This window comes from Athene cunicularia (assembly GCF_003259725.1).
Source record: "Athene cunicularia isolate RWA chromosome 2 unlocalized genomic scaffold, athCun1 chr2_part1, whole genome shotgun sequence".
In the NCBI taxonomy this organism is placed as follows: Eukaryota; Metazoa; Chordata; class Aves; order Strigiformes; family Strigidae; genus Athene; species Athene cunicularia.
Window position 1 is genome coordinate 8,297,725 of NW_020799095.1, and position 26,030 is coordinate 8,323,754.

At 38.6% G+C, this 26,030-nt stretch overlaps 1 protein-coding gene across 2 annotated transcripts in view; it reads right to left on the bottom strand.

The window, feature by feature from the left end:
- Window positions 1-2,246: 2,246 nt before the first annotated feature.
- CNOT10 (CCR4-NOT transcription complex subunit 10) overlaps window positions 2,247-26,030 on the bottom strand; it is a 38,531-nt gene continuing 14,747 nt past the window's right edge. For both annotated transcript variants that reach the window (XM_026843703.1, XM_026843704.1), the window contains exons 7-19: window positions 25,569-25,652; window positions 24,470-24,587; window positions 22,527-22,676; window positions 21,277-21,479; window positions 16,865-16,986; window positions 16,004-16,180; window positions 13,322-13,402; window positions 8,304-8,417; window positions 6,353-6,483; window positions 5,585-5,620; window positions 5,352-5,479; window positions 3,938-4,013; window positions 2,247-2,536 (exon numbers count right to left, since the gene is read on the bottom strand). In XM_026843703.1, the coding sequence (XP_026699504.1) occupies window positions 2,382-2,536; window positions 3,938-4,013; window positions 5,352-5,479; window positions 5,585-5,620; window positions 6,353-6,483; window positions 8,304-8,417; window positions 13,322-13,402; window positions 16,004-16,180; window positions 16,865-16,986; window positions 21,277-21,479; window positions 22,527-22,676; window positions 24,470-24,587; window positions 25,569-25,652 (1,575 nt within the window). In that variant the 3' untranslated portion in view covers window positions 2,247-2,381. The remainder of the gene's footprint in view (window positions 2,537-3,937; window positions 4,014-5,351; window positions 5,480-5,584; window positions 5,621-6,352; window positions 6,484-8,303; window positions 8,418-13,321; window positions 13,403-16,003; window positions 16,181-16,864; window positions 16,987-21,276; window positions 21,480-22,526; window positions 22,677-24,469; window positions 24,588-25,568; window positions 25,653-26,030) is intronic.

Sequence of the window (26,030 nt, forward strand, 5' to 3'; positions counted from 1 at the left end):
TGCTCTGCCCAATGCAGCTGCCTTGGGGCAGAAGAAGAGTCATTGTGAGGGGACAACTGGGGCTGAAGGCTTCTGCTGAGATGCAAATGTAGCTGTGATAAGATGCGCGGGAACTGGGGAATAACAACTGCCACCACCCTTCACCGAGCCTCCGGGGGAGCGCTGGGCGCTGCCGGGGCCAGGCATTAGCATCTTCTGCATGTGAATGCCCCGCATGCCTGGGGGGGAAGGGCAGGGAACATACTTCTCTATTCAGGGCCCGGGACCACACAGCGAGCATCTTCAACCTTTTTGTATTTAATCAGTCAATCTGCTTTTGACTCGAGGGATGTATGGGCTCCCTTTCTCCCTCTGTCAGAAAGGTGATCTCTAGATACTGTTTAGTGATATTTATTTTTTTTTAATTCCTATTTCTAAACTGCCTGCACTTACCTGAGGTCAGAGTGGGTGCCACCTCCTACAGTGATAGAGAAGTTATTGAAAAAGCCAGTGACTTTGTTTTTATTCTGAAAGCCTTGAAAAGTAGCAAAGCCACTTACTTAACAAACAGAAGAGGGACAGCTTTCTGCGGGTACTGCTTCACCATGGCTAGTGTCCTGCTGCAGGGACACACACTTGTACTCATTCTACAACTTGCACATTGTTCCATATACTTGCTATTATTCGTCAGTTGTGGCTTCTTTGTTCAAGATCCTGGGGGCAAACCCAGGGCTGTCCTGCTGGCTTCCTCTGCTATAAACATCTGCACTCCCTGGTGCTCAAGTTGCTGAGAGTAGAACTTGCAGGCCCTGCATCACCAGTGCCCATGTGGAAAAGTGACCTTCCTGGTGGGGGCTGGAGGCAAAGTACAATAGCAGCAGCATGGGGAGATAAAGTGTTATCCCAGCTCTACCCTGGAGATTAGCTGGGCAAAGTCTCGGAACAGCTGTAGTGGCACAGAACACCCAGGGAGGGGAAAAGAGGAGAGATGCTGTGCCCCATTTTGGGCTCTGATTATTTTATGCCTGGGTTAAGTCCCAAGGCAGGATGGCTCATCTCTTCTATGTTCACAGTAAGTAACCAGCCCAGGAGTCCTTGCTTATGCTGGTTACAACCTCTTCGTTTGAGCAAAAGGCAGAAAAATTTTTTGAAAGAGGTAGTCCTCTAAAGTGGAAACTGCATTTCAAAAATTAAAAGAAAAAAAATTTCTTACAGCTAGGCCTTCTTCCACTGTACCTACACCATCACACTGGCCCTTAGGACAAAGAAAAAAAGAGAGACCCTGTAAAACACTCCCCCCTCAACACAAACAACCCCCATCCAACAAAGGAGAATGTGTTCCCCAGCACTGGTCCCTTCAGCTCATCCACTGCCGGCAACCTTTGTCCCCCACCCTGCTACACTGACAAAGGTTTTAGCAGCTGCACCAGGTTTTGTTGTTGCTGATCAGTCAGCTCTTTCACCTTTCCCATTCTGGCAAGCTGCCTTTTGGCTCACGTTGCTCATTGAGCTGAAGACTGCACCAGCACCCTCTTCCTCATGCCAGGACTCTGCTGTCCTGCCCACACAAACTCAGAAGGGGCAGAGGGTGCCCTGTACTAATTATATACAAACTTAATGACAGTTAAGTCACTCCTGTTTGGCAGCATACAGCAGTGCAACAGAGCATGTGTCCTTACCCCTCCACCTGCTACCCCTTCGAGACCAGCAGCACACTGCTGGGCTTGAAGAGGATAGAAAGACTGAAAGACACTGCTAATGCTGGAGCTGGGGTCTTTGCACTTCTAAGGTAGCCACAGGAAACACAGGGGGCGGACCAGAGTGGGTAACAAACCTCTCCACCCTTGGCTCTGACCTGCAGGAAAAAAAAGCTCCTTTCCCTGCAACTAAGGCCATTTACCTGCATGTGCCCACACACAGACCCTGATGTGTTTCCATGCCTGAAGGGGCAGCTTCAACCACAGCAATGCCCAGCTCCCAGCTGCTGCAGGGTAGCTGCCCATAGCTATATCAGTATCACAAAGTTGGGTAAAAGCCTCTTCTGTGAAGAATACAAAACAATAGCTCAAAGCTGTTGTGCTTTGACACAGAACAGTTGAGTTGCTGGTTGAGCAGGACTTCAGTCTCTCCTTCCAGTCACCTCCCTCCCCTACACACTTGGTTATCCACTTCCTTTCACTAAGTAAACTGCCACTCACATTCAAAACAGAAACCAACCTCTCTTTCTTTATGAAATAGCCTTTACAAACACCTCCAAGATGCCTTTTTGTTTTATGTAAATTTTTAATAAAACATGTAATGAACACACTCCAGCAACTGGGGTATGCAAGTGTCCTAGGTTAAAAAAAATATACAAAATCCAAACCCTGACGGGCAGGGCAGCAGCAGAGTGAAGCACAACCTCACTTCCTTTGAACAGTGGTGAAAGCTGGCATCTGAATGGGCTGGATTGAGTGGACTGGCTGGAACACAGGCTTCTTCCGCATGTCAGAGAGTGTTTTCACAGAAGGGAGAAGCTGGTTTCTCTTGATGATCTGCAGCGCCAGCTGTGTGTTACCTACAAGACAACTTTCAGTTAACAACAACAACAACAAAAAAGTACCTTTGTATGACTTAAAAATCACTGTTCTCAGAACAGAGCTGACAAGCCAGCCCTGGCCCTGTACCCTCATGGTCTTCCTATTCAGTGAAATGCTGACATGAACATGGAAAGTATTAGACAAAAGCAAACTTGAAACAACAGTATTGCTTGATTCTACCTATTCTTAGCTGAAGACCTCAAGCTTCAACCTCAGAGCCTGAAGATGCCAGAGTCCCTAGAGGTAGGTACCTCTTCTCTCTCCCATCCACGTAGTGACACTCTCTAGTGATCTCACACAAACCACCTTTACCATGTGACATAACAGACAGTAAACCAAATGTCAAGGGTATATGTAAACGAAGTTTTAAAACAAGAAATCTGATTTGTCAAGTGCATGCATGGAACATCAAATAAATACCAATATAAATGGGAAAATTATTCTTCATTAAAAATTAAACTATAAGTTCTAAAAAGAACATTTCTCCCTCTTATCACATACTTTTAAGTAAACTTTTAGTTTCAGAACAGATGCACCACTGTTGCCATTTATAGAATAAAAAATGTCTTTAGTTCCTTCTGGTTATTACTTAGAAGGGAGTGAAAGATGTAAATCCCACTTTCCACTCTCCTCTGCTCTGTGCTTCTTTGTTGCAAAAAGGTAGGTCTTCAAAATTCCAACTCAGAAACACCTTCATAAGAAAGAATTGAGACTTCTACAAAGCTTGAGTACAAACGCTCAAATCCCCGGCCTGCCTGCAATGCAAGAGAACTGAAGGGGAAGAAGCACGCTGAACATTTCACAACCCAAGGGGCACAGGTCTGCACCCACGACAGCATCAGTGGTGCCACTGCACCAGTCTGCTCACACTGCAGAATTCCAGTGCAATCTTCCCAGTTTCTCATTATGTAGAGGTTTATTCCCCATGCAAAGGCAGTAAATTTTCAAAAGGAAGGATTTGGGGGAGTTATCAATATTACAAGCTTTGTGGCAGTACATGCTACATAGGGCCTTGACATGGCTTCTATGGGAAGCTTGGCTCACAGCTGTCTTTTAATGCAAAGCCTTTCAAACCCTCTTTATAGTATAAACCTTATCAAGGGTTTTACTGAGTCTATCCAAGTCTGCTGATTTCTGCACAAAGTATAAAAGATTTCAGCTCAGATGAACGTTGAGGAAACCTGCAATATGTAGGAACAGGAGGGCAATAATAAACTGGAAATGAAGGTGTGGATACACGGATCCATAGTAAAATGGAGACAGGCCCAAAGGGTACCATTCAAAATACTGGCACAACTCTATAAAGACTAGGAATGACAACTACCGCCCTCCTCCCCTTGTATCCCAAATCTAGATTGACAGAACATTTCAAAACTTACCATTCTGCAATTCAAGATATACAGCCAGCAGAATAGCCTCTGGAGGGATCTCTTTGGGGTGGATCAGCGAAGCAGCCTTATTGAAAAAAAAAAAAGATTGGGGTGGGGGGGAGAGGTCAGTGTAGAGAAAGTGCTAAAGAGAAACATCCAGCTCTAAGAAAGTGCCTCTTGACAAGATTGTTACCACCATCTTAGCTAAGAAAAACATGTAATGATTCATAAACTGAGATAAGATTTTTTTCAAACTAGTGTACTCTATCAGATTTATGTATGCAAGGAGAGACTGAAAGATTATCTGCATTGCAAGACTGTTTCACACTAATTAGCAGGACCATCTGCTGTATGCTTCTGTTAATATGAATCTGTAATTCCTGGGCCAATCTACTGTGGTTTCCTGGTGAGATGACAGGTGAAAAAGGTAACCTCCACTGCTCCCAAGTTCAGAATATGAAGTTAACAAGGATCATTCATTAAGTTTTCTCTATAAAAATATTTTTCAGCTATGAAGTCAATGATCTATTGTAGATGCAGAGACCTACTATACGTTACATCCACAGATGGCCTTACACTCCTTTGGGCTTTACACATGTGCTAGAGCCCAAGCACAGACACCTGCCCAATCTTAAGAAGCCTCAGGAGGAAAAATAGCAAGACAATTGCCTTAAGCAGTTGAGAACCTCACAGAATTTGAACCTGTTCACCTACACAACTACTATGAAGTAATTTAAAAGATTGCTGTTTCAGTTTGCAGCTCAACAGTGCATTTGTACAGTCTTCCTGACAGTCAGGAATGGCTGCAGAGATAAACATCATCCTTGAAAGAGATGGGTCCCAGCTGTAAGAAAGACCAAATGACACAGGCTAAGTGGAGACGGAGTTTCAAAAGCAGTACTTGAGAATTCTTGGGACAAGAGGCAGGCAAGGAACATGCCTCCAGCAGAACTGCAGTTTGTTCTCACAGCCCTAAAATAGCTTAGATGGTGAGTTAACTGTTTAAAGAGAAGCAAACTCATGGCCCTCAAGAACTTTCTCCTCTGAAATATAACAATTACTACCGGACCATTTAAAAAAAAAAACCACAAAACCAAACTTAGAAAAAATTAAAAGGCTTCCTAGTTGTATTCCACTGCTTTGATACAATCAAGGAAAAAAGAAAAAAAAAGAAAAAAAAAAAAAAGCTTCCTGTAGTGGTACTGAACTATTTACACAAGTAAGAAATTTGGAATCCTTCATTTTATGTTACTAATAGAGATTGGTTTATAAAGACAGAAGAGAGCTGCCAACTCAGCAAAGTCTGCACATAAACCTGGGCTATGAAATCACCAGGATTTGCTGTGACCTAAATGGCAGTTCGAAGGAAGTACCTTTGTCCCTAAAGCTGTCATTAGACAGCTTTGAGATTTGTTTTTCATACCTGATGAAGACACTTTCGAGCTTTGTCATATTCACTCCTTAAACAGTAAGCACTTCCAAGGTTAAATAACATCATTGTTCGCGCAGATGTGACTGAACTGGGGTAACATTGTGGGGTCTGCTTGCCAGCTGCAATTAAAAAAAATTGTTGTTTTTTTTTTTTTCCTTACACTTTTATTCCAAACTGGCCAAGTAAGTTCCTGTACTCTGGTGAATACAGTGGCTGGTACTTACAAGATTCCATTGCCTCATTCTCTCCTTTGTCAGACCCTACAAAGGAAAAAACCCACAAAAACCATCATGTTCTGTGAGCTTTTTTACAGCTTATTACAAAAATAATACAGAGATACAAATTTGCTTCTTTCTTCACAATCTGACATTAAAGGGGGACATATAAGTTTGCTCAAGAGTTTATGTCACTTAAGACTTCATATTTTTAATGTTTTTCTTTTGGATTTGCAGATGAATACAGTGAAGTTTAAACTACAGACATGTCACTGAAATCAGAGCTGCTGCTGTAGACTGAACTATAGAGATGGGGTCTGAAGTATTTTTCACTCCCAGCTGGAAGCACTGCAGTAAGATTAAGATACAGATTAACGAAATTCTCCCCACTCCTATCTCTCACTAAATGCAGTAAGTAGACTTCACTGGTACTCCAAAGCCTGGTTCAGAGACTAAAAAGCTGGAAGAAGAGGTATGAAGTCCAAACTTAACTGTAATTGCACAAAAGCAGCTTTTAAAAGTTACCTGCAAACAAGCCAGAACACTACACTATACAGTTATGTTACAGAATTAATCACTTCAAAGAAGTATCAAACATGCAGAAGACAAACCAAGCACAAAGTAGGAACTAAAGCCAGGAAAACAAACAAAAAACCCCAAACAACCTATGGTCTTAAAACAAGATATCTTAAGCATCGTTATGTTTGTATATAGAAAGTTTCAGCAGGAGGGCAGCTGAAAGCATAACCAGTTCTAATGAAGTGTGGATTCATTAACCTTGATCCTGCTCATTTGAAGAGATCCCAAGGGAAACATCAGTGACGTTCTCAGGGTTCAAGTGAGTGATGGCATCAGATATTCTGTCTAGAGAGATGAGAGCTTCTGCTGCATACAAATGCCCAAGAAACCTACAAGAGCAAAGAGTTAAGTACAAACGTCAGCCCAACCACCCCCACAATTTGTTATGTAAGACAAACTGAACGCAGTTTTTAACACAAACACATGAGAACTATGACTTGAAACACTTGCATGAAAGTTAGCTTGCTTATAATGTACTGTCATTATACCCAGTTCTGCTATTTACTGCTTTTAGGTACTAATGTTGTGAAAAAGACCTGCCCCTGAGTAATGACAATTCATGAACAGGAATTGCCATTTCAGAAAGATAGTACCTTGGTATGCATTTATCTCAGAGAATTAAAAAATAAATCCTTACAAAAACACCCCAGGATAAGAATACATCTATAATTTGAGGTGTTAAGTGACTTTACATTCAATATAAATCAAACTAATTCTGTAAAATAGCTCCTTTTCTAAGGACAGGCCTGTCCATGGTGCACAAACACCTTTCCAACTGCAGGTTTTGCAAAAGAATTAAGCAAGTCTGATGTTTGACACTTGTAGTTCAGCTCAGCTAAACTGCAGCTTTCCTTTTCAAATTTGGAACAGAAGGAATCCTGTCGATCAAGAGTGGTTAGTCTGCAAATATTTAATCTGAAACAAAAGTTCAGCAAAAAAGTTCAAGCTCGATTATGCAGCTGTATACAGTACACTCCAAACTGACTGTATAGTCGGTTGTAATGAAGTACAAAACATCAGGTAAAAAAAATAATCCAAAATAACTTCTACAATTTAGATCTGATATAGCAAACTAACTTTCTACATGCAATTTATTTCACTGAAGAAAACAGGAACAGTTTAAAATTCCCAGTCTGCACAAAAGCCTAGTTTCCTGGGACCAAGATACATGGCGCTCTGTAAAAACTGTTATCTAGCATTTCTTGCATTACATAATAGCAATGCTGTCTTCACAAAATTACGTGTTAGCTTGCAAAGTCCTCTAAAACACTGCTTATACAATGACTGTGCAAAAAGATGAGCTTCTGCAGTAGTCTCAAGCATGGGAGCCGAAGAATTTAATTGGCATGGACCATTTTAGAATATGCTGCCAGCATATAAAAATAAGCACAAATTAGCTTGCTTTCTGCAAGTACATTACCATTAAAAAAAAAAAATTACTATCATAAAAACACCTCTGCTGTATTTTTATCCTGTGTATGATATTGGATTTAAATGCACAAACCGAGGTCAGATGGATGGGGCTAAAGCTGCCTTTTTTGAATATGCAGAGACCTATGAGAACTGGAGAATAGAAACATAATGAGATTTGAATATTCTTCCAAAAAATACAGTACCAAATAAGAACTAAAAAAGAGAAACTGAAGAACGGAACCTACATAAGCAACAGTAGTGGGTGAAGTGACAGTCCTGCACACCCAAGATCTGGTACCCTACTGACTGAGCAAACCTTCCCCTCCAAGGCTGTAGCTTCCTAAGCGAACTTTCAGCAGCATGCTGGTTTAGGCTGATGTTGTTTACCCCTGGCTGCTCATTCCTGCCCCTTGTGCTGTGCCAACAGGAGTACGTGGAGCTCCACAGCAAATCAGGACAGAGACCCGACGGATGGGACCCATAGCTGGAGATTAACAAATAGCAACAAAAGCAGCGACAGATTCTGAATTACATGGATTTCATACACAAAGGAGGGGACTCACGTTCCTGTGTGTTAATGAACATTTAGTCAGGGCTTCAACAAGAACAGGAGTGGGCCAAGCAATTCTTTGCAGATACAGAACTGGCAAGCAGGTACAGACATTGGAAGCTTCAACTCAGAAGTCTCCAGCAAAAAGCAGGGCTGAGAAAGAAGAAGTGACCACATCAGACTTACTTAAGAGACCCTGACAGCTTTGGTTGCTGAAGAAGTTTATCTGCATGATTCAGTGCCATAAGGTTATCACCCAAAGCCAGAGCCACGTAAGCACTACACGCAAGTATTGAGCACCTGGAAGCAAAAAGAAAGAAGAAAAAAAAAAAAGGGAGGGAAACAAATATATTAAATGGAGAATTCTGTGTTTCCAAATGCATCTGTTAAAAATTTCTTTCTTGTTAAGTGCTAAAGAAATAAATCATAAACTTTCAACAGTATTTTTGCATCAAACTATGAAGTAAAGGCACTAGTGTTTTATTATCTATAGCCTCCATTGCATTCTCTGCATTAGGAGATATATACACTGCTTTCTATTGGTATCAATCAAGGACCACCATAGTATGCTCAGTGAGATTTTGCAATTTTGACGATAAATAACAGATAAAAAACGATGGACTTCACTACGTGTGTAATTTTTCTCATGGACAGTTTCCCTTTCTCACCCTCTTTTTATTCGTTTTACCTTGGACTCTCATTTGACTTCCCTGCCCTCCTCTTCTGTTACAGCAAAGGGCAGCAGATTTGTAGATGTCTAGAACATACAGTCTACAGACACATAGTCACAATCAATTAAGTTGTAACATATTTCACTCTTGTATTGAACAACGTTTACATTCAGGGAGACAATCAACACTGGAGAATTTGGCGTTTCCAGTTTTGTGTTCGATTGAGAGCTGTAACCAGCTGCCAAGACTCTGATTGATCTGTGGTATTTTGTTGCTGTCACAGACTTTCTTACCCTTCTAAAACCACAAAATCTCTGACAGTTCCTGTAATGAAATCTGAATTACTCTCATTTTCTATCTTCAAACAATAACCCCATGCCAGGATGCCATCATTAGGCCAAGCTTCGCACTTTCTAATAACTTATAAACACAGCACTTGGGGCTATTTTCTACTTTGTAAGATATCATCCAGTGCAGGCTGCCTTGTCCTCTGGGCACAAGGCTCTGCCCGCATCGTCTCACTGTGAGCACGGACTCTGTCCTTCTCCAGGGAAGAAGAGCAGATCCTCTTAGCGGGGCGTCATGTTGGGAGCAATGGGAGGAGAGCTTCCGACTCTCCTGCCGGTAGGTGGGCTATTACCACATCAACCTTCTGGCAACTGTCAAGCCCACTTTTGGTCCAGCAGTAAGTCATGTAATTCGTGGCAGGACCTGGGGTGCCTTTATTCCCCTTTCCCAGGAGGCATGCTCCTTAATTATGCACCAGCAGGATAAGAAACTTCTCCAGTGTTTCTCCCTACCCCCCACTTCCTCTCCATCGTGCCCAGATGTCACATCAAATCTGAACACATACAAAAGCTTGAGAGGGGGAGAGGAAAGCTTCCCCAGCTCAAGTCCCAAACCTAAAGTATTTCTGAAAGGTTGCAACTGGGGAGGGGGAGAGAATGGGGGTGGGGGGAAATCTCTGTAATAACAGCCAGCTTCTAACTAGCCTCTTGTTGCCTCTGCCTCAAGGAAGAACAGCTTTTGAACCAGCGGAGATGCTAAGTGTCACCAGCTAAATACCCTTAGATGTAAGTCAAGGCCTGCAGAGTTGGTTGCTACTGCTCTTTACATCAATATGTCTTCTATTTCCCACAACTTTTTAAAAGCCTGTTTTTATTTCTGAAAGTATAATTCAAACACAAGACACACGCCGATCACGCAACAGGTAAGTCTGACAAAACTGAAACCTACTCCTCTGCTCTAAGGACTTGTCACTGCTTAAGCCACGTAAGACCTGGCAGGATTTTTTACCAACAGCTGCGTAAAGAAGATTACAATATTCAGGTTTTCTTCCCTGCAGTACTGTTCTTGCACACTTGGATCCATTGTTGAGTTGGCTAAACCAAATGCTCAGGAGACCTGACAGCTAACCGGAGCAGAAGAATTACACCACAAGGGAAAAGACAAACTAGTTTTTCACCCCGGTCAGGATTCTGACAAAACTCCACAGGTCGCCTTTGAGCACGGCAGACTTCCAGCATCACTGAGCCTCCACATGCCCTAAATAAAACTGCCTTTGCACTAGGACAAAGAAAAATGTTTTTTTAAACTGCCAGATTATGTCAAACAGCCTCTTGTGTAGGTCTAGGCTACAAGATTTGTCAGCCCACACTGACTGCAAGTTTACAGAACCCAAACTCCACATCTGACTTGGCTTATTTCTCAAGCAAAGGGCAAGCCAGAGAAAATCCAGTTCTTCAAAACTTACTGTGAAGGCACCAAAAATGGCACTTCTAAACCATTTAGAGAACATCACTAATCTGAAATAACTTCAAATAGCTAACTAAGCACAACAGTGGATATGAACTATCTACTTTCATGTTTCAACACAAGCAAGACAATCCAAAATATTAAGAAATACAGAATGTAGATGGTGCTTTACTCAAGGGTGAAATTCAGCACCAGCAAAGGGAAGATGAGGGAGAACTACACAGTGGCTGAGAGTGAGGAAGAAGAGTGGAACAGCTATGGGTGATAATCACTGTAAGCTTCCAGTACTGTGACACGTGTCAAACAGACCACTGCAACCTTTAAGTGGATAAATGAGGCACAACTGGGTAGGTGTGGAGAAGACAGAAGGTATATTGGTGGGAAGTGGTGTACAGTATTACCTGTGAAATTATTAGCAATGTCAGTGATGCTCCTGGAATACCATATACGATACTAGGGTATGCACACTTCAAAAATATGTCAGTAAATAAAGCATAATGATGGACTGGAGATGGCCAAATGGAAAAGGAAAAACAAGGGTAAAATTGGATCGCATGCCTTATAGTATGGGCTTACAGTTCAAATCTACTCAGGACAAAGTGAATGATCAAACTCTTCCTTTATCTCTAGTTGTTTTGAAGGGGGAAATTAACATTCTCACACAATGTTGTTCAATCTAGGGAGAAAAAGGCTACAACAAGGTCTGTTGTTATCCGTCTCAATTTTTACAGTAAAATCCACAAAATTTTTCCAAATGTAGTACTGTGGTCTACTAGAACTCCTTTACTCCTGATGTATCCTAACAGTGCCGGGTTGTTCTGGCACACTGAAACATACCACAGGCTGAAAGCAGAGCAGGGGAATTGGTTTCTCTGAGGATGAGAAGCAATGAGGAACAGAATTATTTAGAAGAAACTCAGAAGAAGAAAAAAAATCTGGAGTTTCTGCTTCCTATGGATAAATTCTTAACAATGTTTGGTGTCCTCAGACTTCTGATTGTTGCTTTTAAAACCTTGCAGTTGAATTACTTCTTATTATGAGAATAGTCTGCTCAACTAATTTGTGAACAAGTACCAAACAACACACATGACACATAAGCCTTTTCTAGACAGTATTTTTAAGAACTATTTAGGGGTAAAGTCAGTCATTTAAAACTGTTATTAGGATGTGTGTCTGTACAAAATAGCATTTAAGTTCCCCATTTCAGTTCTAGAAGCAATACAGATTTCTCAATCCAGTGACTTAACAAGGAAAACCAGAATTGAATAGACACCTATTCCTCAGGATATCACCAACATTGAGTAATTTTTCTTACTTTCCCTGATAAGAATTTTAATTTTCTCACTTAGGTCCTTAGTGAGCAAGACTACAGGAATATACTAATGTTTGAGTGTATTTTCCTTTTCACAGCTACCTGCAGAAACCTAGAAAGAGTTTCAGCAGAATCACTCTCTAAGGATGTCTAGTCCTCTGGATTTAACCACCAAAGCAAATATTGCAATAAACAAAATGGTGTTTTTCCTTATATGATGTTTTCTACCAGAAGCAGTGTAATTCTTGCTAAACTTATAAGTTTTTCCTGACATGTTGTCAGGTTTCATCAGTAGATGACAACAGCTGATTGTGAAAGAAAAGCCTATATAAAAAAAAAATAAAAAAATTACAATGTGACACCATGTAATTTTGACATGTGGCAACCACATTTTCAACAGTCAGGAGGGAAAAAAGACCCTACAACCAACCCACATCACTGTTTTTAATCCAGTGCTTTCTATTTTGAGTAGCATACTCTTGTACCACTTCAGAATAAATAATCAAGGTCTCAGAAATGTCTCCTCACAGATTCCTACTAAATTGCTTTTAAACGAATACAAGTAGTTTTAGTACACATAGCGGAGCAAAGTAAAGGTTAAGCTGGCCATTATAAAACACAGGTTACCTGGGGTTAGGCTGGAACAGAGTGTTTACCCAAGAGTTTAAGTGGGAAATTACTGTATGCTTTGTCCATAATGGAAACTTAAAACAGATTTCTTTTTTCTAAACAGGTGCAAGCTTCATAGTAAGAGAGATTTTCAACAGGCTGACAGCCACCTGAAATAATTAACATTGCCAGCAAATTAAAATCTTGTTGGGGAAAAGTAAAGAGGTTCCAGATAAGATGATACTTGTTTAGACACATGGAGTTACTCTGTTTGGAGAGCACTCAGACTGCTGAACCAGTAGTTTAAGGATCTTTGAGAACACACACACAAAAAATCTACAGTCAATTTTTACCTATGTTCTTCCATAGCAAAGAATTTAAATGCCTGAACAGAGGCAATTTTTCTTTCCATTTTATGCAAACTATGGTTTTACTCCTGCTGAAAGTAGCACTGCTCTCATTTGAAAGCAGCATACCTGCTTTTTACCACTTCCAATTTTTTTCCATCCAAGAAGTGCATAATGTTGTGGGGGGCTGAATTTCAAACTAGCCTTATCAAGGTCTTAAAAGAAAAGGTACCATACAGTACTTTCCACCACTTCCACCAATCACAACAGCCATTGTCAAGTTTTTAGCTTTGTCATTTATGGGCGTTGAATGGTTCTATTTGTTTGGACTCAAAACCCAGAAGAAAGGAAGCACACATATTTGAATAAAGGCACCCTTAGAATAACAGCTACAATTCAATGTTGCAAGTGCGTAAAAAAACCCCAAACAAACTAGGAACAACTCCCAAATCATAGCAAAATTTCAGAGGGGGTCATTTAGTGGTGAATATTGTGTAATTGTTTACTTGCCTTAAATTTTCCAATTCCTGTTTCTTCAAAGGTGAAGAAGGTGGAGCTGCAATGAATTTATCCCCTTCATGACTTTTATTGCTAGAATAAAAACAGTGTATTAATTGTAAGGAGTGATTATAAATAATTAATCTTAAAAAAAAATCTCACTGTAATAAGCATTTATATTTATTCACTACATTTAAAAGGACAGCAAAAATTCTGTAGACTAAAAACCAGGGAAATGAAGCTATGCAGAAGTTGAGGCACATGCACTTATCCTAACCCTTCTAATTGAGAAGGAAGAATGGAGACATTTGCTGGGAAGGAGTTGACACACCAAACAACCCACACCGTTCTCCACAGCCTTGAGGAATTTTTGAAGTTCAGTGTAGGACAAGAACTTTAAACTGGAGAGATGCAGAACTTGCTGTATTTGTAGGCTCTCTTCTTTCAGCCTGTAAGAAAAGCAGTAACCTAGTTCTCTCCCTAGACATCTTAAAAACTAATTACATAAATATTCTAGCAAGACAACCCACAAAGTGCTACAGATTCCTTTAGACTTCTAGTTGCCCTTTATTTTATTTCAATATCTTTTTTCTAAAAAAATAAAATTTCACTTTTTAAAAATTATGCTTTTTTGGGGGGGAGGAAGTATTCTATATATATAGTAAGTATGCAACTTTGCTCTCCAATAAGCTGAAAGAACCTCCTTCTGGAATGGGAACTGAAGACAAGGCTAACAGCTATGCCTTGGCAGAGAGAGACACTAAGGTTTAGAAACAGATTAAAAAGCAGTTAAAAATCTGAACTGAAACAGTCTATCCACTTAACAGGAATTTGTTAATTGATCTAGTTTCATATCTGTTACAAACAGGTAAAAATAACTCCAACTTACACCTTCAAAACAGAAAGCAACAGACTCCCAACAAAACCTGTACTCAATACTGTTGTAGTGCATCTAGCTACTTCATGCCTTTGACAAAAGTTAGATTAAAAAAATACCCTTAACCACTGAAAATATTCACTGTTTTCTTGTGCATAAGAGAATAATCTGCCTCAGAGACAGCCTGCTCAATTAGTGGGATTTTCTTCAAAACCATCCTCTTCAATTAGCCTGATTTTCTTCAAATGCCTTATATGTTTTACTTTTCTCTCACAGAGGGTCGCTTGTCAGAAGAAACAAATCCTTAGAGAACCTTTCAGAACGTGACACACAAATTCAAGAACAGCCTGCTTTGTTGCTGGATATTTTGAAACTGGAAATGACTATGGGGAGATATAAGGGAGTCTTCTTTTAAATTTTTTTTTAAGCTGAAGAAGCAACTGGTTTTGAAAGCAGAAGGTAGTAAAGGATCTTTCCCTACAGGGCATGTTTTTCTTTCCTCACTCCTATGAAAACAAACAAACAAATCCAAAACAAAACAGGAGGTCTTGTCTGAGTAAGGGCTACCATTTTGTTTTCATCACTGCCCTTTAGTGGGCCCCATAAACTTAAAATTGCAATCTCATTTAAACCAGAGAAGCTTCATCTCAATCAGCTGCATACAGCTTGCCAGGGGAAATTAGTTCACAACCTCCAATGCTGGTAAGGAAAAAAATTTTAAAAAATCCACCAGACTTTTATAAATCATTTTGTCACTTGACAGAAAAGATTGTCATTGGGAAAAACAGGTTACAGAGAACAGCCTTCAAATATTGTTGTAGCAGTAACAGCCACCGACCCCCAGCACTAGTCTCTCTCCAGGCAACCTCAGAATATACAAGGACACACATTGTGCCTACACAATACAGCATATGTGCAGTAAATCCTGCCATGTGACAAATGGATCTTATATTCTTAAAATTTATCTGTACTTAGTTCTGACAAAAACATTGTGTTTTTTCATTACTTTAAGTAGTTCAAGCTCCAACACAGCCACTTTTTCAGATTAGTTACTGTAACTCTTCCCTTCTCAAAGTGGTCATTAATAAAAAGTTCAGGCTATGGGCAAAGATACATTCCAAACTTCCTTTTGAAGGGTATCAGGATCAATGCAAAAAAACCCCCATCACCTTTCTGCTATTTAACATGCATTGTCTACAAGTTACTTTTTCTGAAGCTTTAAGGAAGAAAAAAAAAAAATTCTTAAACTCTTTTTTGTAAAATGCAATTTATTAAGCAATAGCTCCATATTGCTTTCCTACTTATTATCTTCTAAATCTAGTTTCCCATTTCTAGTCTAAAACAAACACAAAGCATACTAGGGCTGATGAATGTCAAATCTGATCATGGGGAAATGTTTACATTTATATATTGAATCAAGTACATGGCGCACGTGCACACACACACAAAATCACTGTAACATGTGAAACTTCACTTACAATTAGAGAAATACCAATATGCACGGCAGGAGGGTGTGGGAAAACATAACATTTGCAGCACAGAAAAAATGATGGCCAGTGAAAAAAAGGAATTTCACTGTCTAATTTAAAGTTGTTTGAAATGACAAGAATCAACTCAGTATTTTATTCTTAAATTAGCACACCAGCAATTAAAACAACAAGCAGGTAAACAATTTCCTTGGATATCCCAACACTGCTAAGAGAATTTAAAAATACGTTGGGTTTATTCTGCTGCCAAACAGGATAAGTAGGAGACAGAGACTGTCAGCTCAGAGTTTACTTTGGACAAAAAGAAAGGTTTATGGCAATTCTGTTTACCTGCATGATTCACTACTTTCACTGTTTTCTGTATTTCCCCCCAGCTGATTACTAGTTTTAGATCCGTTTTCCTGTTTTGGCTCCTGCTGATCTTCTGGCAGTAGCAGCAAGGCATTTCGTAGACAAATCGCTGCAAATTCCATACTGGCTACAGGTATTGCTGAGGACTGCCCATCACTTAAAGAGACACAGAAGTTAGCCAGTGAGTAGCAATCCTACTAAATTAAAAAATAAAACCAGAGCTCCAGAAAGATCTGAATGCAGAGAAAACTATCCTCTCTGATTTACTCTAAAGGATAAACTCTATCCTTTAGAGTTTAACTTTAGAGTTAAACCATGTTTTAACATAATACATTTAATTTATGAAAACGTATGTATCTTGCTATTCTTATATATGCAAAGTACACCGCAATGCCCAAATAGAGTGGGCATTCAACCACATAATAAGAAGTTCTCTTGGTTTTCCTGACTTCACTTCCTGAAGTTTTATGGCAGAGCTACTACATTTTTCCTACACTTTTCTGAAGTGGATTACTGAAAATATGTATTTTGAGTGAGAAAAAGACGACAGACTTAACTAAATGGAAACACAAATTTGAAATAAATCAATTTTAAGCTTTAATGCTCTTCTTAGTTACAATGACTACACAATTAAGCCCTCTGCTGGCCATCATAAAGGAGACATCCAAATGATGTTTAAGTAGGACTCCTCAAGCATTTTAGCACGCCTCTCTTCACTACATTGTTTATTCCAAAAGGAACAGTTATTCCACGACAGTTTTAAAAAGTCCTGATAAGCAGACATGTATCTTTAACAAAGATATGACAACAACATAAATAGCCTGTGGAAAACATACTTACTTATAAACAACATTCTGTATTGACTGGGATGCTAGGACTATCTTACGGTGGTAGCCTTGACCTACTATAGATTGCACAATTCCCTTTTTGCTGGGAAGACCTTTAGTCTCTTGTTCTGATGTCTAAAAGGGAAAAAAAAAACAACAAACAACACAAAATATCAAGGCTGTTGAATGAGAGCTTGACAAAAATAAGTGAAAGCTGGAAGACTTTGAACCCTGCAAAAGTGTAAGAATTACTAGTTTATATGAGTACAGTTTTAAATCTTAAGTACCATGAAGGATCAGGCACCTTCTATTGTCTTTGTCTTGCAGAGGGATTTTACTGCACCAGTGTAATCACAGATTAGTTCTGACAGCTTGTCTGATAGCCTACTGACCTAGTTTCTCCTCTGTTTTGAAAGCAAAAGAACAATGAACCAAGTCTTATTCAAAGAACTGCCAGGATATCTAAAAAGAAATCATATGATCAGCCAAATAGTATTCAGAATTGGCACTGTAACGCTTCTGATCTTCTCTCTCTGCTTACACAGCATTCAAAACCTTCTCTGAAAAAGCTGCTCTCAAACTGTTCCATGGAGAGCATGAAGCTGAACCATAACATATGCAAAGTTACATTAAATTAACTTGTTTAACAGATTTTTGAGCATGCAGACATTCTGGGGGTTAAATGAACTTAAAGCACCCTAACTATCCATCCAAACAATTATCTCTACACCATATTTACTGTGGTTTGTTTATTTGTTTTACCATGAGCCATCTTAACAACTCTGTTGGTAAGTAAAGTTCATCATGAAGAGTCACAGTTGGAAGGAAAAACTCATCCTAAATCTGTATTTTAAATAGCTAACACTTTTCAGAAAATTTATCAGAACCTATTGTGAAGAATACTGACATTATAATGGTATTTGCTGACAAATAATACATACAATGAGTTTGGATATGAAACACATGTTTCAAAAAAGTTGGTAAAAAAAACTGCAAGAAGAGAGTCATCTTCCATCTATATTTTATAAACTGAAACACTAAAGCGAGTGAAAATTAGTTTCAGTAACATTACTTTTCTGTATGATGTTCAGAGCATAGTTATGAATCCATACTTAGATACCGAGGAGTATTATTGCAGATTGAATTACAAGGTCAAATTAAACACACCACTGACTTCAGGGCCTCACTTATGTTGCAAATCTAACTTAGAATTTAAAGACAATTCCCCTTTGGATGTTCCTTGATATTAAAGGCAAAGTTATTTTTTTTCTTCTAAGATTATGAATTTGGGAAACAGCAAGCTGGTATTGTGACCCAAATTCAAGCTCCCTAGTATATGACACCATCACAACTGTAGGAGGAAGAAAGACAGGCTTCAGGATCCTGCCACGATCTACCACTTTGGCTAGTCTGTGGTAAATGAAGTGACCCAGGCACCCTAGCTTTACTTTTTGCCACAAAACCTACACTAATGCTGTCCCCCATACCCAGCTTTCCACTGGAGATGATCAGCTGTTTCTTCTTTCTGCATGATTTGTATCCAGTAGGATAGACAGAGAAAATTGCAAAATCAGAAAGCTGTTCTTCCTGCACTCACTGTGCTTTATAAAACTCAGAATTATCTGACAAAACATACAAATTTTGTATTTGGAAGGATTCAGATAGTGTGCAGTAAAAGAAGGCACAGAGGCCACTCGAAGAGGGAAAACAGAGAAATCAGGGATAGAAAAGAGCGAATATAGCCATTTGTTCAATTAATCCCACCCACCCCAAGTGAAATGGGCATACTGTGGAAATAGCTGCATAGGATCATGTAATTATAGATTACATCATCCTGCCCACACACAGGAGGAGTGAATTACAGTTAAACAGCACATCAAGTACAGTATCTCTTAATTTCAGACATATTATTTTGGTGTTTTCTGTTCTAAGAATGTACCATCATGTCCCCACCCCTCTGAATTTTAACATGCAGGCTTATTCTAAACAGATATGGATCAACAGGTTGAAACCAAGATGCCCCAGTGGACATGCAACACATCTCCTGTCAGCAGATTTTCACAAACTTTGCTGGCAGAGGAACAAGTCTCAGCAGTTACGGATTCAGTTCCTCAGTGGCTGTGATCATGACAGCTTCAGGATGGAGAAGACTGACCTCAGCTCTGTCAGCCTATGCTGCTTTTAGGCTACCCACACTACAGTCCTACCCCTCTCAACCTCTAGCAGCAACTGAATGAGAAAAGAATGAAATTTTAGATTAGTTTTGGCTGCATGGAGAGAAGGAAGATCACGTGCAAAGATTTCAGTGGAAATAAGAGCATATCTTCATCCATTTTAGTCCTGTAAAATGAGGCCACATCTTAATTGGGGCAGTGGATTACAGTAAGAGTAAAAAAAAAAAAAAAAAGAAAGAAAAAAAGGAGTTTATATTACTTGTACATACGGAAAACTGTAATACAGAATCACAGAATTGTTTGGGTTGGAAAGGACCTTAAAGACCATCTAGTTCCAACCCCCTGCCATGGGCAGGGACACCTTCCACTAGCCCAGGTTGCTCAAAGCCCCATCCAACCTGACCTTGAACACTGCCAGGGAGGGGGCAGCCACAGCTTCTCTGGGCAACCTGTGCCAGGGTCTCATCACCCTCACAGGGAAGAATTTCTTCCTTATATCTAATCTAAATCTACCCTCCCTCAGTTTAGAACCATCACCCCTCATCCTATCCCTACACTCCCTGATACAGAGTCCCTCCCCATCTTTCCTGTAGCCCCCTTTAGGCACTGAAAGGCCACTCTAAGGGTCTCCCTGGAAACCTTCCCTTCTCCAGGCTGAACAATCCAACTCTCTCAGCCTGTCCTCATAGGGGAAGTGTTCCAGCCCCCTGATCACCTTCGTTGCCTCCTCTGGACCTGCATGTGCAGGTCAATGTCCTGTAAATTAATTAATCAAGACCATCCCAGGAAGGAAGCGTCTCTTTAACCAAACCCTTTTAGTAGTTCTCTACAAGTGACTTTGCATCTTCCAATAAAGTTCTGTGACACAGTGCTGTATTTTGGTTTTAAATGAGGTTTTTAAACATCAGTCTAATCCAATAACCATATTGATTAAAGCATCATAAAAACAACCTTACTGTCTGCTAAAACAGTAGCAACATTCTTTCAGTCACACCTTTTACATCATAGTATCTAGCCATGAAGTAGAGACAACGGATCTCTATTGGACAGATGTATGTTTTCTCTTACTACTCCAGCTAGAATTTAAGCTAGAACCTCATTGTTTCAGTAGAGGTAATGCAATTCCTAGAGTCTAAACATAAAAAACCAAGATGTCTCAGTCCAAAATTTTCCAAAAGAAAAACAATCCTTCCATGTCAAATTATCAGCAACAAAAGCTAGCAAAGTTGTTTCTGTGCATCAAGCTCAAAGTGAGTATCAACCCTTCAAGAGCAGCCTCAAAAACTTTCCTTCCTTGGATACTACACATGGTCACTGACTCCAATTTCACCTTGTTATTCCTGCAATACAGAAACAGAAATCCCTGGAAGTACAAGAAATTAGCAGAGATATTAAAATCTTGAGCAAGTTTAATTCTTCTGTTCACACAAAAAAAGTTACTGGTGGGTTGAGTTTTCATTGATGTTTGTTCTCAGTATATACTATCTATTATTTTACATGGGTTTTATGTATCTATAAATATACATAAACCCCAAGATTTTGCAACCAATATGAAATGTGGAAAGCTGAGGCATCATTAAATATCCATAAATAGTAAGTCAAACTATTAATGTTAGTATCAACATTTGAAGTAGAAAGCATTCACTAGAGAAAGAGCATATTGCTTCCTGTTATGAAGTGATGCCTCATTAGTGAGCAATATAAATTTATTTCCAAATAATGTCTTTGTCTTGAAATAACTTTAGAAATAAACATGAAGTAAACCATTAGATGATTTGGAGAAATCTAAGGTGCTTCAAACCAATTCAGGGTTACCCATTCAGAACGAGTTGGAATGCCAAAGGAGTGTGACAGTATATTGCCAAAACAAAACCAGGCTTAACCAGTCTCTCCAGCAAAACACTTGTAACTTTATAGAAGAGCAGCTCTAACAGCCACTTACATGCTTTTGTTTCATCTCATGCCAATCTTTCTAATAGCTTACTCAAACTCTTCTAATTTCAGGAACGTCAATTAAACACTGGATCTCAAGACACTGTTTCTACGGTGGTTTTCCTTCACCTGCTCCAGCTTCAGATTAAACATGCAAACACGCATATACACAAAAAAACTTAATCTGGATTTACACAAAGGTGTTGCAACATTAGGCCTCTAAAATGCATAGTTCAGATCAAGGTATTATTTCTTCCTTTCTGTAATCACATTTATTTTATAATTACAATAAAAATAAGGAATTTGCAAATCTACTTACCCCTTTATTGGCAGCAATGCAGCATTCTGCTATTCTCAGCCAAAGACGAGGGTTTGAGTGATAAACCTGGACTGCCTCAATCAGGCATTCAAAGGCAGCTAATGGCCTCCCAATATGCAAGAGCTGAATTCCACAATTGTAGAGCAACTCATACCGTTTGTTAGTCAGTAGCGTACACATGGGTCTCCCTGAAAATTTTTTACCTGCAGAAGAGGATTACATCATATTGGATGTGCAGCTCAGGAGAGCAGAAAACATAACTCTGTGAGGAGGGAGGAAGCTGAGGGAAACACCTAAAATTCCCTTTCTTTGCAGAAATTCACTAGCCTCCCTCTGTAAATAAATTCCTTCCCCAAAGCTGATACCAAAGACAAATTAACTGTATTCTTAAAGGCTGAAGTACATTACTCACATAAATTCCAGAAGAAAACTACTTTGCTGTTAACAAGCATAAAACATTTTCTGTCTTCACATTGGTACCTAAGACTGCACTTAGGTATGGGGCCAGGGGAGGAACAGGAAAAACAGTAAAATGTGTGACAGTAACTAGATTTTAAAGAAGTTAAGAAATTATCACTTCATTGTGAAATCATTTATTGAGAAGATAAAAAACCCCTTAAGTATTATTAAACAAAGCAAGAAAACTTATTAGGTTTATTTTCTTGTCTTTCGTATACTTAAAAGTAGATGGATAGAACTAACCATAACACTAAACAATAGATAAACATTTCTCACACATGTCTTGGAATTGTTCAGTAAAAGAGTTTAAGAAACACACCACCTTCCAAATGCCAATGTAACAGTAGTGCACTCCACATTTTCTGTATCTTCCAAGTTTAAAAAAAAAATAACACCCAAACAAAAAACAAACACATCCCCTCCATCCTTCAAGTCTGATGATTCTACCTACTGCCACAGCAGACTACAAGTAACATTTGTAATGATAATAGGTCACGGAAACTTCATTTTGTTGTATCTTCCCACCTGATGGTCAAAGACTACAAATGACAGAATTGCCCCAGCCCCACAGCACATCAAGGACAACAGCAAAAAAAAGAACATATTACATCATCATCTATTTCTGGCAACAGCAACTATACTCTGAAATCAAGTGACAATCAAAATTCTTACCCTCCTTATCCTGTCCTCTACAGAGATGGAAAGGAATTTTGCTGATAATTATTGAAAACTTCTGTTCTCTAGTTTCTTGATTTGCCCATCCCTCTTCCATCACTTCTTAGAAGTCTTACCTGGATCCGAGCTGCCCGTTCCTAGCTGTGCACATGCATTATCGTTTTCTTGCAAGGCTTTTTTAAAGTAAAAAATTCCTAAATTGTGCTTTCCCATTGCAAAGTGGATGCAGCCAAGATTGTTCCAGAACATACACCTTAAGCATTCACCTGAGAGAACAGCAAAAGACCATTTTCATGGAGTGAGAAACATCACTGAGCCCATAAAATGCTCCCACCACTCTTCTCCATAGGTCAGCATATTATGCTGGTTTATCTAACATGTTCTTCAGCAAGATGTTACTTGATTATGCAGTCCCTGCCTCATAAGCATTTTAATAATCTATATTTCTGTATACCATTCTAGTTCTCTTGGACAGTTCACCTGAAATGAGCTATATATAAGCAGCCACAGCCCTCAAGATTTTGTGCAACATATTCTACAAGAGCCAGGTATAAAGGCAATCTGACAGTTTGCAAGTTGCAGTAAGTTCACCCGGAGGTTTTCATAGAACTTAGCATGCAAGCACTTCCAGTTTTCTAACAGATGGCTCTTGTAAAACAGAAATTATCAAATTATGTTACTTGCTTAAGTTTTATAAAATAAACAAGTATGTCAACCTAACCATACAAGCAGGAAATGCACTCTCCTTCCTAAGTATATCATGTTCAGGTAACACTGTAAGAAGTTCCTTCTAAATAAGGACAGAAAATTAAAACTTTTTAATTATCTGCTGGTAACTGAAGCTTTACAGGGTTACCATTGACAAAAAAGAAAAAAACACCACACCCTAAAAATCCAAACAACCAAGAAATAGACCATTAACAAATTAACTAAACATTATTTTAATCATAATCTAGCAAGACTATTAAGCGAACATTCCACTGTGCAAAAAAGCCAGTGCAGAAGTTATATGAGAGTAAATCTTAAGTTAATGATAACTTTAAGCATATAAACTCTCAGAAAGGTAAGTTACAGTAAATTCTAAATCAAGTGTCAAAATATGCCAGAATAGGCATTATGACAAATATTTTGAATGTTTTCTATCAAACTTATCTTAAATAAGTTTAAAAAATTTACTCAGAGTCAACTCTGCAACTTCTATCACCCAATTGCAATCTGTGCAGCAATATCTACTAGATAAAAGATCTTACAGCATAAAAAGTTAATAAGAGTGCTAAAACAAAACCAGCATTGAACATAGAAAAGAAATTCAGTAGTGTAAAACAAGTTTTTTTGAAATCCTCTCTACTGACACAAGTTTCCTCTCTGTATTTTTCAACTGATGTTTTAAACAGTCAACTAAAATCTCAATATATTTAAATAGCACCGTATACAGTGAGTGTATATATACAAGTGAGTGTATATATACACAGCATATATATTTATAGTATATAATATAGTATTATATTATATATATATAATATATATATAGTATATATAGTATATAACTTTTATATCTAAAAAATTACACACATTTATGTGCTGTTATATTTCTGTGCATGTCTATACACATATACTTTCTAGAATGAAAAGTAACTTAAAATGGCATACAACAGAAGTCAAACTTTAACACTTCATGGAACATTTACATTTCCCCCACAATCATCATTACAACTACTAGAGTCTCCTCTACAATCTGAAATCTCATTTCTAGACCTTTTGCTTCAAGTCTTGATTTAGAGACTCAAGTATGAGCCTTGCAAATACTACATTTACACCTTCACAAATACGTTTTCATAGACAAACACTGCATTATCTAGAAGAACATTCAATGAAAAACACAAAAGCGTTACATGAAAGAGCACAACAGGAAACATGAAAACATATCCAGCATATAAACCCATGACATACAGGGCCTACTCCCTTAAGTAATCATTAATATGCTTAAAATTAATAGGACTACTCATTGATATTATACTACACATTTAAGTACTTGCAGGATGAAGGTTTTCTATTTTACCTGTTTTCATGAAGCCTGGATGTTCAGCAATGTTTGCACTGTTTAAAAGTTTGACTGCTTTACGATAATTGCCCCTCAAATATTCAAAATTGCTCTTAAGAAAGAGAGAAGGAGCTGACTGTGAAGGAGAAAACAATAATTAATTATCTCATGATTTCTACTGTTACTGTTAAATCACTCCACAAACAGCTTGCCTCTGTTGCCATTTTAAAATACATGGGCTTAGGCCCTAATACTTTCAAGAAGTAGCATTTCTTTTGTTGAGCCAATGATTAATACTTACCTCTTCTGAACTACAAAACTACACATACTCTTTTTACTGCTCTAAAACCCAACATTATTCTAGAGAACTCTGTCATGGCAATGGCTAAGTGCAGAGGATCTCCTTTGGTTGAAGAGGATCTTTCTCCAACCTGTCTTCTAGTACACTCCTCCCCATGCTTCCTTCCCTGCAGAGTTCAACAACCTCCTCCTGGGCTGTGATCTTCCTGGTCTGTTAACAGAGACCTCATGATCCAGAAGGATTTCTGTCAAACTAGCAGCTATTGAGACTGGCAAAAAAGGAAGTGCTCTCCTCCCATTCCCTGCTCCTCAGTTAATGTAGAATTTATCTGGGATGGTGGACGCAATGCTGAGTTGAGAACTCCTATATAAAAAAAAGAAACTGCTTTCTAGCAAGAGGTAAGCTTCCAAAAAATTTCAACAAAAAGAAAAGGCCCAAAAAATTGTGTCCCAGAATTGATATTTTGTGAACTGGGTTAAACCACTGCCAACATCAGAAGCTTGTAACACTCTCTAACATTTACAGTAGACTAAAACTTGCTTCACACTGCTTAAATTATAAAGCAAATTGAATCTGTTTATTATCTGTTTCAGTGTTATACTGGTTTCATTAACATTAAAGTGCATTTTTCTGAGCAACTGAGAACAGTGCCAATAAGAAAATTCTACTTTAATTATGTTTGCAGAAAAGATATTACAAACTCAAGTGACTACATTATTTCAGACATCCACCCTCAATAAGACCTTTCTTTGTAAAGGAAGTTGAAAAACTAAGTTTTAAGATAGAGAACAGATCTAGATTAGAAAAAATACTTACATTCCCAGCTGTATTCATAACAGACTTGATCTCCCTTTTGCATGCTTTTAGTGACTTCATCTGGATATAGGCTCTCACCTTATACTGTTAAAAAATTAAATTTGTTAAATAGAAACCAAATAACTTGTACAGGTTTGCAAGATGAACTGTATCTAGCTGTTCAAAAAGTCTTCCTAAAAAGAAATTCTATTTAGACTTTCAACAACTTACAGGCTTCATATTTACAGTAAGCACATGCACATTTTGTCAATGGTCAGCAGCTACTCCATATTCAAACAAAGATATTAGCACTTAAAGTGACAAGCTAAATAAAATAACCTAACCTCTTATTCCCAGACATATACCTACTAAACTGAAAATGCCAGTAAGTGAATGATGATAGAGAAGCATTTTGTTTCTTCATATATTTTTCCATAGAACAGTACAGTGAAATAAAAATTCAGCTGATTTAGACTGTTGGAG